Below are 13,061 nucleotides of genomic sequence, written 5' to 3'. Positions count from 1 at the left end.
TAGTCTATAGGTGCTATATTGCCAAGAAATATAGATGCCAAAAAACTGCTTACAAGTGAGATTCGTTTAGTATCTTCATATGCGTGAGTACGTTGTTGGTAAATTTTACGTATCTGTGGGCCAGTAAATCTGGGATAGCATTTGGAACCAGTTATTCTCACCATTTCTGAAGCGCCACCGATAGCAGTCTCCATTTCAAGACACTGATTTTCTGTAGTACCATCCATCCATATTGGTGTACGTGTGACTGTAAAAGCTGAATCATCGATTTGTAAGTGCAGAAATTTATCTGGATCGAGATTTTTCAACTTTTGTATACCATACTGTGACCAGTAAAGTGAACCATGTTGCTATTAGGGAATATATTCTTATAATTATTATAATCAAAAAAGGTAAAATTTAATTTACTTACTTGTGCTGAACCACTTATCGCAGTGACTGTGCTTAAATCCGCTCCCTGCACTACTAAACGATCCAAAACAATGTCGAGTGCCTTAACCCACATAACTGGTTTCGCGAAAAATCTACACACCATAAAAATTATTTAATTATAAATGAAAGAGTTCACACGAGAATTAAAGATATAGTAAAGATTGGTTTAAAACTGACTCATTATTCAATTCACCAGCGTTAGCGCCGCCAGTGGTACGAAACTCTGGTAAATCGGTATCAAACTTCACTTCGGCTGTGGCCTTTGTCTCTAACTTTGCACTTAATTGGACTGCTTTTAACTAAAAAGTAAGAAATATCATTTTATTAATAGAAATAAATAAAATAGTAGAGGATTTATAGAGGATAGAGGATTTAATATATATTTACAAATCTGCGGATCTGACAGTTATAGATGGAGTAACAACGCCTCAGCTATGGGTACTCCATTCCATGAAATATTTTACTATCTTAATAAACGAAGGTTTCTATAAATTAGAAATCCACAAAAATTCTACTGAGAAAAATTTTTTTCTTAAGTAAGACAATATAATTAGCATTCCTATTTAATATAATAGAGCAGCTCAAATACTAAAACACAGTATGTGTTTTGTAAACTTTAATGTATGCAGCACGTATGGAAGACAGATCTACTTATAGTCTCACTCAAATTGTATCACAACATGTTTTGTGGTTAATTGAAGAGCGACTTAAAGCTTCGGAAAAAATTATATTCAAACAAACAATACTTCCGAAAATTGTCAATTTAGTAAGATGTCTAAAGAAGAATTCCTAAAGAAGTTTAAAACCCATGTAAGTGAAGTAATTAAAGAAATATATTGGTGGGAATGGAAAGTGAATATTTCTTCTAGTTAGTTAGTTAGTTATGGTGGATGGAGGAACGTGTCCTCCTCAATTAGCTAAAAAAGCCATTTTCAATCCACAAAACCTCATAATAGTGGATAGTAGAGAGAAGATCATACTATAACCAGCCAGAGGTATTAAAAAAAGCAAGAATCTGACCAATGCTGATGCTAGAGATTTCGCCGAATGTTGAAGAATGGGACCAAACCAGAACTTCTGTTTTATATAAAATATTCTGTTATAGAATATAGTTTTTAGTTTAAATTGATAATTGTGTTTTATTGTTTACAATTACAATAAAATATGCCAGTTCCATCACATGTCATTTGCGATTTCTTTTACTAAATAACTGGAAAAATACGTAGGAAGAAGTTTATAATATTCGTTACTGTTAAATTTGTTACTGTGCATTTAATTAATCATTTCAATTTAAATAAGAGCCATCACGCCTAGAAATTAACGATTAAACAACACGCAGACCTGCAAAACAACATTGCGTCACTTTCGTGGGCGCATTCTGGTAGCGTTGAAGAGATAACAAAAGACATACGTTTTGTTGGGTGTCATTGTGTCATCAATTTTTTTCGTATCAAATAAATAAAATAATTTAAATAAATATGTATTTCTTTAATATAACATTCTTTTAAATCTGAAAGGGTTTAAAACACACACATGAACGTTTGTACTTATCAAAAATTTAAATAATTGTTTGCATTAATTTGCAATTTATTTGTTATTAGCACATTTCTATTAACCCCAGGAGATAATTTCTTATCAGTTTTAAGTGTTTTAATTACGCAAAGTAAGATTTAATTCTTTGACCTTCAAATGTTGGTATTGCAATAAATTTCTATTGATGAAATAAATAAACTATCATATGTGATGTGAACAGATTAAAGTCAAAATCGGGCCATCATTTTTATAATCTGTTAATTATGGAGCGGTAGTACATTGTAGTTTAAGCTCATTCTTTGGTAGTTATTTGACTTTAGTAAGGTACTATTAAACAGCTTCAAGTAAAAAACTGGAAAACACCAATTAAAGAAATAATTAAAAAGAAAGTTAACACACATAACAAACAAAATTCTAAAAACATTGACCCATTATAAGTCTACTATAAAGAACAAGTATATGCTTGTAGACTATTTATCTTTTTTATATATTATCTTATTGATATAACTTAATATTAGTAAATATGTATTTTGTTCTTGAAACATATTGAATATAAATAAACCGATATTTATTGATCTCATAACTTCACAAACACCAAAAATGCCGTCACTATTTCATTAATAATAAACAAGTTCGGCATGCACTTAATCCGCGTGTAAATATTTTATAATTTTATTGTGTGTTTTAAAAACGCATATTTTAATCGATTATTTAATAATTTTCATTATATTCAAAATAATTAAACAAATTCTTTAAAATAAGTCATAACTGTTAACTGATTCCCAAATATGTTTACCTTTTGCGTACTCAGATCAAATCCCAAGTATGTTCCTTTCTCATCCTTTTCCTGTCGTGGTGGCATTATAATATTGTAATAATATAGTTTAAATATTTTAAGAAACCAATTTTTCCCTAATAATTTAGTAATAACCGACCCTACTCATATGACGCCCGCCATAGAACTTCCACTAACTTCGTTCACAACTAACTCAGCTGTTGCAGAAAACCTTAATAAGAAAATCAAATAAAAGCCTAGCATAAGCAAATTATACGCACTGTCACCTAATATAAACAAAAGTGGTGAAAAGTTAATTAAAAATGGTGAAATAGTCTTATATGCCAACATAGATAAGACATATATAATATAAATTTAAAAATTGTTTAATAATAAATTTTATATTATATATTATTATAAAAGTGCTCTCGAAATAAATCTCTCGTGAACTGCTGTTGAAAGGTGGAACTTTGGTTGTTATTTTTAATAACAGTTACTCAAAATTAATTACTCAAAGAGATGGTTTAATTAATTTAAATAATAAATTTTAACCGATTATATCAAAAAATATTTTTTTGCATTTTCTTTCGATACTTATTTTAATTGCAATTGGCAATTGAGTTTACATCACTTACTGGAATTTCAACCAATGAAATTTAAGACTGCAATCGTTTATTGAAATTTAATTAATTTTGAAATACTTAGGATGTGTGCGAGTTGATGGCTAAGTTGATGCTAAACCAAATGGGACTTTTCTTGGTATTTTTTGCACTGCACACATTTAGCAATTTATCAACAGCAGGTATCAACACATCACTACATTATCGCCACAACTTAGAATTTCCCTCATTTAGAATGCAACTTAGCCTAACTCGCACACGTCCTAAGTTGCGTTCTAAATGAGGGAAATTTTAAGTTGTGCCGATGTAGTGATGTGTCGATACGTGTTGATAAATGGTTAAATGTGTGCAGTGCAAAAAATCCCAAACAATCTTCCATTTGGTTTAGTATCAACTTAGCCTAACTCGCACACGTCCTTAGTTGCATTTAGAATATCATAAAATTGGAGAATCAAATTTTGTTTTATTTTTGTTATTGCATATAAAGTTTGTGTGGGATTGTAGATAGATAAACAATATTTTATGGCAAAAAATAATATTGCATATCTATGTGATTTTCAATCTTAAAAAACAGAACAGGTTTCATTGCCTGAAATTAAAAAGGTGTCAGCATTTTACTGTTGCCCTATCACTTCTGTCATAAACAGATTTTAAGTGACAAGTTATTTATAGTAATAATATCCATATAGTTACAGTATATTTAAATTTACTAGGCCTTATAACACGTTTCAATCCTGTTGAAATACCACACTTTTAAGATATTTAAAATAGGTTTGTTATATCGATTTTTCTAATAAATGTTTGATTTTATACACAAATCAAACATTTTTTATGCAAACTAAGTCAATCTACAAACAAATCAATGAGTTTACGCAATTATATCATTTAATACGTTTTATGCAAATTTAATCATAAATTGCAAGCAAAAATTAATTCGCTTATGTCAAACTATATTTTTGCGTTGCATTGTGTCCCATGCATAATGAATATATTAAAAATTTGTACTAATTTCAATCGTACCGTATGAAACTATTGGAGCCTGCACCAAGAGTTTTTCGTTTTAAAATTTTGCCGGCGTCAGATTTCTTGCAAAATTTGTTGTTCTTGTTCAATTAAAAACGTGGTTAAACAGGCGTTAATTTTATTTAGAAAAAAAAAATATTTATCAAAATGTCTGATTGGGAAGATGATTCGGAACCGAGTACACACGAAAGAAGTAAGCCTAAAACTTATACTGAATCTCGTAGAAGCCAGCAAGATAGTTACTTTCCTTTTCTGGAACGTGTTTCTGGAAACCCAACATATATTGGTGCTTTAATTGGACGGAGTGGATCAAATATAAAAAAAATACAATCCGATTTTAATGTTCGGGTTCAGATTGAAGAACAGACCAAAGATATTACTGTTAAAGGTCGTTATAGAGAAGATGTCGACGAAGCTATTAAAGTTATTAGTAAAATTATGTCTGGAGAAGACTCAAAATTTAACGGCACATCAAGTCGTGACATGCACACTAAACGTAAAGCTGATTACGGTAAATCTGAATATGATAAAAGAGATTACAATCGTGGTAAAGCTGAATATGGTAAATCTGAATATGATAAAAGAGATTACAATCGTGGTAAAGCTGATTATGGTAAATCTGAATATGATGAAAGAGATTATAGACGTGGTAAAGCTAATTATGGTAAATCTGAATATGATAAAAGAGATAACAATCGTAATAGCAATTCTCAAAATCGGTACAGTAACAATGAATATTATTCCGGAAATGACGAATTTGAACCGATTGATTGGACAGCTGCAAATAGCAGAGCTGTAAGTACAAATCTGAAAAAAATAATAAACAATCAATTTTTAAAAATTAAAACAATCCGCTTATATTATAAATATTGCGTTTTAGGAACAGAAAAATGATACGGACTCGAAGTATTCGTTTCCTAAAAATGATTATTCTTTTGGAAATGATGATTTTGAACCAATCGATTGGGCAGCTGCAAATCGTAACGCTGTAAATATTAAATAATGAAAACTACAGAAATATGTTTTAAATATTTAATTTCTAATATTAATATTGTTCATATGTTAATATTATATATTTATTAACAGGAAGAATCTCGTAAAGCGCGATGGGCAAATGCTCCAAAACTGACAAAAGATTTTTATCGTGAAGAGTCAGAAGTTGCTAATATGACGATGAAGGATGTGAATGAGTTGCGTCTTTCTAACAATAACATTACCGTTTCTCGACTCATAACAAGTAAAGATGAAAAGTTTGATGACATTCCTAATCCAGTTTGGAAATTCAAGCAATGTTTTAAAGATTATCCTGATCTTCTGGAAGAGATTAATAAACAGAACTTTACTGAACCCTCTCCAATACAGAAGCAAGCATGGCCTATATTATTAAAAGGAGAAGATTTGATAGGTATAGCCCAAACAGGCACAGGTAAAACCTTAGCATTTTTGCTTCCAGCTCTGATTCATACTGATGGTCAACCGAAACCTCGCAACGGTCCGAACATATTAGTACTGGCACCAACGCGAGAATTAGCACTACAAATAGAAAAAGAAGTAAACAAATACTCGTTCCGTGGAATGAAAGCGTAAGTTGGGAAAAAAATTAACTGATACGTACTATGAAAATAAATTTGTGATTTTATATAGTGTATGTATTTATGGTGGCGGTAGTCGACGTGATCAAATTAATGATTTTCAAAAAGGTGCTGAATGCATTATTTGCACACCTGGACGACTCAATGACTTAGTTCAAGCTAAAGTTATTGATGTTACAACCATAACATATTTAATATTGGATGAAGCAGACCGTATGCTGGATTTGGGTTTTGAACCACAGATTCGTAAAATTTTACTTGATATACGTCCTGATCGACAGACCGTTATGACTAGTGCTACATGGCCTGCAGGTGTTAGAAGACTCGCAGAAAGTTATATGAAGGACCCTATACAAGTGTATGTTGGTTCGCTCGATTTAACAGCAACACATACAGTAAAACAAGTTATTGAATTCGTAGAAGAAGACCAGAAATTTAATGTGGTAAAATGACTAATAAACTTAGGTATTCTAAACGCAGTTAATTTTATTTGTTCAAGGTCTTAAGATTTTTAAAACGATTAATGGGAAGTGATAAGGTTATTATTTTCTGTGGTAAGCGAACTCGTGCTGACGATTTATCCAGTGAACTTTGTTTGGAAGGCCTTTCAACACAATGTATACATGGATCACGTGATCAGGTTACTAATATATATATTACCTATTGTTACGGATATATACTCCAAAAAAAATTTTTACATGAAATTATATAATACAAATATTTTTCAGGCCGATCGAGAACAAGCAATTGCTGATATATCGTCAGGTGATATACAGGTGTTAGTAGCTACAGATGTGGCTTCAAGAGGCTTAGATATTGATGATATAACGTAATTGCTTAGTAATATTTATTATAGAAAAAGTTTAAAATGTTTTTTTTTAGGCATGTTATTAATTTCGATTTTCCACGTAATATTGAAGAGTATGTTCATCGTGTTGGTAGAACTGGACGCGCTGGGCGATCCGGCACTTCCATAAGTTATATAACACGCTCAGATTGGGGTATTGCAAAGGATCTCATTCGTATTTTAGAAGAAGCTGGTCAAGAAGTTCCAGAAGAACTACATAGAATGTCCAACCGTTTTGACGAGATGAAAGAAAGACGTGGTACAGATTTTAAAAGGGGTGGTCGTTTTAATCGCCGTTACTAAATAATACTTTTTTAAACATAGTACGAATAATCACTATTAAGATTAACATGGTAACAGCGCACCTTGAAAACAACATTGCATTTTGTTTTTCACATTGCAGAGGTAACATGTTATTCGATAAACAAGATCGTAAATAACCCTGTTTGATTCGAACCGATCAGTGTTATACTTAAAAGAACGTTGATCGTTAAAATTGAAAATTAATTAACAAACTATTTCTAATGTTATTAGTATAGTAATGAACAATAAGAAAAATCTGAAATAAAATTAGTTACAAATATGTATTATTTAAATTTAAATACAAAATTACATTTTAGAATAAGGTTTTAAATAAGAAATATTTAAAATATGTTTTTTATACAGTGAACTTTGTTAATTTAATAAATTTAATCAATTACAACTTTATGATGATTCTATTGTGTTCTTACTTTTTCGTTTGTAAAAGTTTCAACTTTTTCCTGAAAATAAGATATTTTATTTGAAATTTTTTTAAGATGGAGATTAATTATTTGTACAGGCAATGATGTGAGTTAAATATTGTAATCGCTATATACGATTTTTAATCAGAGGCTGATAAAGTCGATTAAATTTCTGTATTAGTAAGTTTTCTAGTTGTTCCATTTAAAATGAATTAGTTTTAATAGGATTCATAAATGTATTTGGATGAGGTATAAAATGAACTTAATATAAAATATATATTTATTTCACATTATACATTTTTAATTTGAATGTTATTTTAAACAGACAATTGATAGACAATTGATCACTGCTTAAGTATAGTACTGTAGTCAAGTCAAGGTCAAGTCAAGCCAATGAATGCCATTATACTAACTTGAAATCTTTACTATCACTTCGAATGATCATTTCTCACTAAGCCATAGATAAGACCTCCTAAGAAATAAATTCATCTGATCAGTTCATAAAATTATAAACAATGTCAACATAGCGATGGCGAAGATCGTTATCGATGTCATTTGAAATAAATCTTTAATTTAATTAATTTAAATAATAAACGTCATTTAATTTAATAAAATTTGTTAAAGTTGTATACATATTTATATAATCTTATATGAAATATTTAATAAAAGTAGCTATACGCAGATACATGTTTCCATGGCTGTCTGATTAAATGGAAAAGAAAGAAATGAGAAAGCACGCTTTCCAAATATTGATAAATTTTTATCTGTGTTGAGAGTTGAACCACAGTATCCTAAATATTGAACTAAGCTCGCTTTAGATGGTGATTGCAGACGCCAATAGAATTGTGAATTGCAATCTTTTGAATTGAAATGGCATATCCGTTAGAATTATTGGATTGCGGAGATTAAAGACATCTTTACCTTTGAGAGAGGTCTGTAATATTTGTATGATTAATATAATATTGTGATATATGATAATTGATACTCCGATTTTCAATCACAGTAAATGGGGTAGAGTCGATTACGGTTAGAGTGAATTAAAAAATTCTGTTTGATATTTAATCCGTTTGTATGATTTCTTATTTACATGTCGGTTGCTAATTAACAGAATTTCAAAGTGAATTGAGTAGCTCTTCAAAATGATGTAGCATTTATCATTATCATTTTGGAATGAAATTATTTCTCAATATTTTATAACACTCGCGACAAAAGATTGGCCATTGACAAATCAATAGACACAAAAGGGAAAACCAAACGATATATTTTGAATAAATCACCGCCTATTGCACAAAATATATAAAAAATCATTAACATAATTATTAATATAATGAACTCAAAAACAATCCGAGCTACTCTGACGAAATAGATCTTTAATTTTGAGATCTCTAGTTGCCTCTTTCTCCGCAAATTTAGCAGATTTTTCATTTACGTTGGTATCAGGTACAGGCACAGGGTTTTGACGACGTATTCCAGACGTAAGTGCTTCCAAAATTTCTTAAGAGATCACATTTTTGTTTCTTTCCACGACTGATCTCTGTTTGACATTAGTATGACATTTTTAATGTTGTACCTTTTGCAGAAAGTTTTATGGTATATTGATTCTCAAACCAGCTCTTACTTGCATTATAAAAGACATGTTTGTCGTTTTCTTCACTGTTAAGCAAAACACGATCAGAAATACGGCTGGGTCGTTAATCGAGGTTACTGTTGTACGAAGTAGCTGTTAATCGAGTTATTAGTGTATAGGTTCTTCTGAGACGCTCTTCTCAGAATGCTAATCGGTACATTGTTCTTATCAATGTAACCGTAATTTTATGAATTGAATTTGATATGATTATATGAATTTGATATGAATATGTCAGAACTTTGTAAACTTTTATAATTTAACACATGTAGTATGAAAATAGTATGTGGGCTTACCTATTAAATAGTGTGCTAATCCGATTTATCCCCTTGTGAAATTCATTTGTGTCCAAAAAGTCTAAACCAAATTAATATAGTTACATCACGCAAATTTGAGTATGGGCTGCCAAATGTATTTATATTAATTTTGAAAGAACGACACAAGTTTTCTTGTTCATTGGTTACTTTTGCAAGAGACGAGTCGGTGGTCGGATCGTTTTTTTAGCGGCTTGTGTTTTTTCAATTGGATTTGGTTTTAAGGCTGGTATGTATCTTCCTCCAAAAAATTCGTGTTTCGTGATTCATGATTCGTGATTCGTGATACTTGATACGTGTTTCATGACTTCAGTTCGAATATATGTTCAACTTTTTTCAATTAATTCTGGAACTTGTTAAAAATATTTTATAGTATTAAGAATTTTTGATTTGTTTTCGCAACCGACAAGAACTTGAAACAGCCGCCAATTTTGCTTGTTCCAAGAAATAACTGCAAATATAATGCACATATTAAACAAAAAGTTTTAAAGAAATCATTGTTTCTTTATTTAAAGAATTTTAAAACTATAATTAAAAAACAAAAATTAACTATAAAAAAAAATCACTGCAATTCACATATATTTAAGGTTATGTGACGTATTTGCAAAAAAAATCTCCATTTGAAATATTTATATAAGAATCATTGCGTGATGAGACTTAAGAAGGCGGCGGCAGTATTATTTTCGACATACTTTAAACATAAGAGTGCAATTGCTTTATTCCCTAATAATCAATGTTAAAAAACATATTTTTAATTTTAATAGTCAATTTTAAATACCGTTTCATATGTTATGATTGAGGAGTTCGTAAAAGCGGTCGTGATTTGAATGTTTGAAATTTGGTTCGTTTTATAGAAAACGGAATAATCAGGTATTCCTTTATTTAGATTTTGCTTACTTCAAAATGGATACTTTTGGAACTGGTGCAACTCAATCTGAAAGGAACGAGTGTGGAGTTTTAAACTCAAACTTAAATCATTTTGATGATTTTATGGAGAAATTTCCTGCAGACCCTGCTTACATTGGTGCCATAATTGGTCGTGGCGGTTGTAAAATTAAAGAAATTAGAACAAACTTCAACGTTTATATACATATAAACAATGACACCAAGGAAATTTCTGTCAAGGGTCGTAATAGAAAAAATGTTGACGATGCAGTCAAATATATTCGTGATATTATGTCTGGTCAAGAAAATAGAAATTTTTCATTTCCAAATCACGAAGTCTCGCACAATCCCAAAGTTGTATTAAAAGAAAATACAATGAATCGTTTTAATGCTTCTTCCGAAAATGACAATATTCAGGTTGCAGCTCCAAAATCTGTAAGTATAAATTAAAAAGAAGGAGAATATGGATATATATTAATATAATATCTCATAACAAAATTGATTTAGGGAGAAAGTGGTGGAATTAGATTAAATGCGCCTACGAAAAATGTATATAATGGTGGCGCCGAAAACCATGTAGTATTGCAGCCTATCGATTGGGAAACTTTGAATAGAAAAGTTGTAAGAAAAATTTTTAAAATCTACATATTAAGTTATCGATTTACCATATTTATTTTGCTCACATGAGGCATTTTTGATTACAGGAAGAACATCGTAGGTTACACTGGGCGCATCTGCCAGACTTGAGAAAAAATTTTTATGAAGAAGTAGAGGAAGTCGCTATTAAGACAGAAGAAGAAGTGAATGAAATGCGTTATTTAAACAATAATATAAGTGTTTCCCGTTTGGTGACAAATGAAGATCAAATGTGTCCTGATATACCGAAACCAATTTGGAAATTTCAACATTGTTTCAAAGATTATCCTGATATCCTTGATGAGTTAAAGAAACAAAATTTTAATGAACCATCACCAATACAGAAGCAAGCATGGCCTATATTATTGAGAGGCGAGGATATGATAGGTATAGCCCAAACAGGGACTGGAAAAACTTTAGCATTTCTGCTTCCTGCTTTGATTCATACTGATGGACAGACTACACCACGTGAGAAACGTAATGGTCCAAATATATTAATTTTAGCGCCAACGCGAGAATTAGCATTACAAATAGCAAAAGAAGTTAACAAGTACTCGTTCCGTGGAATAAAAGCGTAAGTTAGGAAATAGTTAAACCATAGTTTAAAATGAATGAAGAAAAAAATTATGAAATTCTTATTCAGTGTATGCATTTATGGTGGTGGGAATCGTCGTGACCAAATTAGTGTTTTCAAAGAAGGAGCTGAATGCGTTATTTGTACTCCTGGACGTCTTAATGATTTGGTTCAAGCTAAAGTTATAGACATTACATCAGTTACATATTTAATACTAGACGAAGCGGATCGTATGCTGGATATGGGTTTCGAGCCACAGATCCGAAAAATTCTACTCGACATACGTCCTGACAGGCAGACCGTCATGACTAGTGCCACCTGGCCACCAAGTGTTGGTAGATTGGCCGAAAGTTATATGAACAATCCTATTCAAGTGTGTGTTGGTTCGCTTGATTTAACTGCCACTCATACTGTGAGTCAAAATGTAGAACTCTTGGAGGATGCGGACAAATTTAATACGGTAATATTATTTGAAAACTTAAATAAGAAGAATTATGAAGAACAATGTATTTATTCTTGTTGCAGGTCCTTGCATTTTTAAAAAACCTTAAATCAACCGATAAGGTTATTATCTTCTGTTCTAAGCGAGCTCGTGCTGACGATTTGTCCAGTGATTTATCTCTAAAAGGCCTGTCAACACAATGTATACATGGTTCTCGTGATCAGGTACATAATGCATTAACTTAATTAGAGTAATGTCTCAGAATATAAAATTCTTATAAACTTAAAAAAAATTGTCTTTAGACCGATCGAGAACAAGCACTGGCTGATATAGCGTCAGGTGATATACAGGTTTTGATAGCGACAGATGTTGCTTCAAGAGGTTTAGATATTGAGGATATTACGTAAGTGCTTAGTAGTATTTGAAACCGAATTTGTTGTATTAATTGTTTTTCATTTAGTCATGTTATTAATTTTGATTTTCCGCGTAATATTGAGGAGTATGTTCATCGTGTTGGTAGAACTGGACGCGCTGGGCGAACTGGCACTGCCATAAGTTATATAACACGCTCGGATTGGGGTGTTGCAAAGGATCTCATTCGTATTTTAGAAGAAGCTGGTCAAGCAGCTCCAGAAGAACTATACAGAATGTCCAATCGTTTTGAGAAGATGAAAGAAAGACGTGGTACAGATTTTAAAAGGGGTGGTGGTTTTAATCGCCGTTACTAAATGATATTTTTTTAATATATGGTAGGGGTATTATTCGATAAACAAGATCGTGAATAACCCTGTTTGATTCGAACCGATCAGTGTTTTACTTAAAAAAGTGTTGATCGTTAAAATTGAAAATTAATTAATAAACTATTTCTAATGTTATTAGTATAATAATGTACAATAAGAAAAATCTAAAATAAAATTAATTAAAAATGTGTATTATTTAAATTGAAATACAAAATTACATTTTAGAATAAGGTTTTAAATAAGAAATATTTAAAATATGTTTTTTATACAGTGAACTTTGTTAATTTAATAAATTTAATCAA

At 30.8% G+C, this 13,061-nt stretch overlaps 3 protein-coding genes across 3 annotated transcripts in view; 2 read left to right on the top strand and 1 right to left on the bottom strand.

The window, feature by feature from the left end:
- LOC119677241 (xylulose kinase-like) overlaps positions 1 to 2,827 on the bottom strand; it is a 3,150-nt gene extending 323 nt beyond the window's left edge. The window contains exons 1-4 of the mRNA XM_038088513.1: positions 2,762 to 2,827; positions 610 to 731; positions 413 to 524; positions 54 to 350 (exon numbers count right to left, since the gene is read on the bottom strand). Coding sequence (XP_037944441.1) covers positions 54 to 350; positions 413 to 524; positions 610 to 731; positions 2,762 to 2,827 — 597 coding nt within the window. The remainder of the gene's footprint in view (positions 1 to 53; positions 351 to 412; positions 525 to 609; positions 732 to 2,761) is intronic.
- Positions 2,828 to 4,379: 1,552 nt separating this feature from the next.
- LOC119686432 (probable ATP-dependent RNA helicase DDX43) lies at positions 4,380 to 7,387 on the top strand. Its single transcript, XM_038101015.1, has 7 exons — positions 4,380 to 5,178; positions 5,264 to 5,371; positions 5,470 to 5,966; positions 6,028 to 6,418; positions 6,475 to 6,615; positions 6,704 to 6,804; positions 6,858 to 7,387. Exons 1-7 carry the CDS (start codon positions 4,531 to 4,533, stop codon positions 7,123 to 7,125), a joined length of 2,154 nt encoding a protein of 717 aa, XP_037956943.1. The 5' UTR covers positions 4,380 to 4,530; the 3' UTR covers positions 7,126 to 7,387.
- Positions 7,388 to 9,465: 2,078 nt separating this feature from the next.
- LOC119686433 (probable ATP-dependent RNA helicase DDX43) lies at positions 9,466 to 12,851 on the top strand. The gene is made up of 8 exons (XM_038101016.1): positions 9,466 to 9,711; positions 10,369 to 10,802; positions 10,875 to 10,988; positions 11,072 to 11,577; positions 11,647 to 12,037; positions 12,103 to 12,243; positions 12,322 to 12,422; positions 12,480 to 12,851. The coding sequence occupies exons 2-8, from the start codon at positions 10,386 to 10,388 to the stop codon at positions 12,745 to 12,747; spliced, it is 1,938 nt and encodes a 645-aa protein (XP_037956944.1). The 5' UTR covers positions 9,466 to 9,711; positions 10,369 to 10,385; the 3' UTR covers positions 12,748 to 12,851.
- The last annotated feature ends 210 nt before the right edge of the window (positions 12,852 to 13,061 follow it).

The sequence above is a fragment of the Teleopsis dalmanni genome, chromosome 2 (assembly GCF_002237135.1).
Source record: "Teleopsis dalmanni isolate 2A chromosome 2, ASM223713v2, whole genome shotgun sequence".
NCBI lineage: Eukaryota > Metazoa > Arthropoda > Insecta > Diptera > Diopsidae > Teleopsis > Teleopsis dalmanni.
Note: the sequence above shows the minus strand (reverse complement) of the source record. Positions and strands in the feature narration are given on the sequence as shown.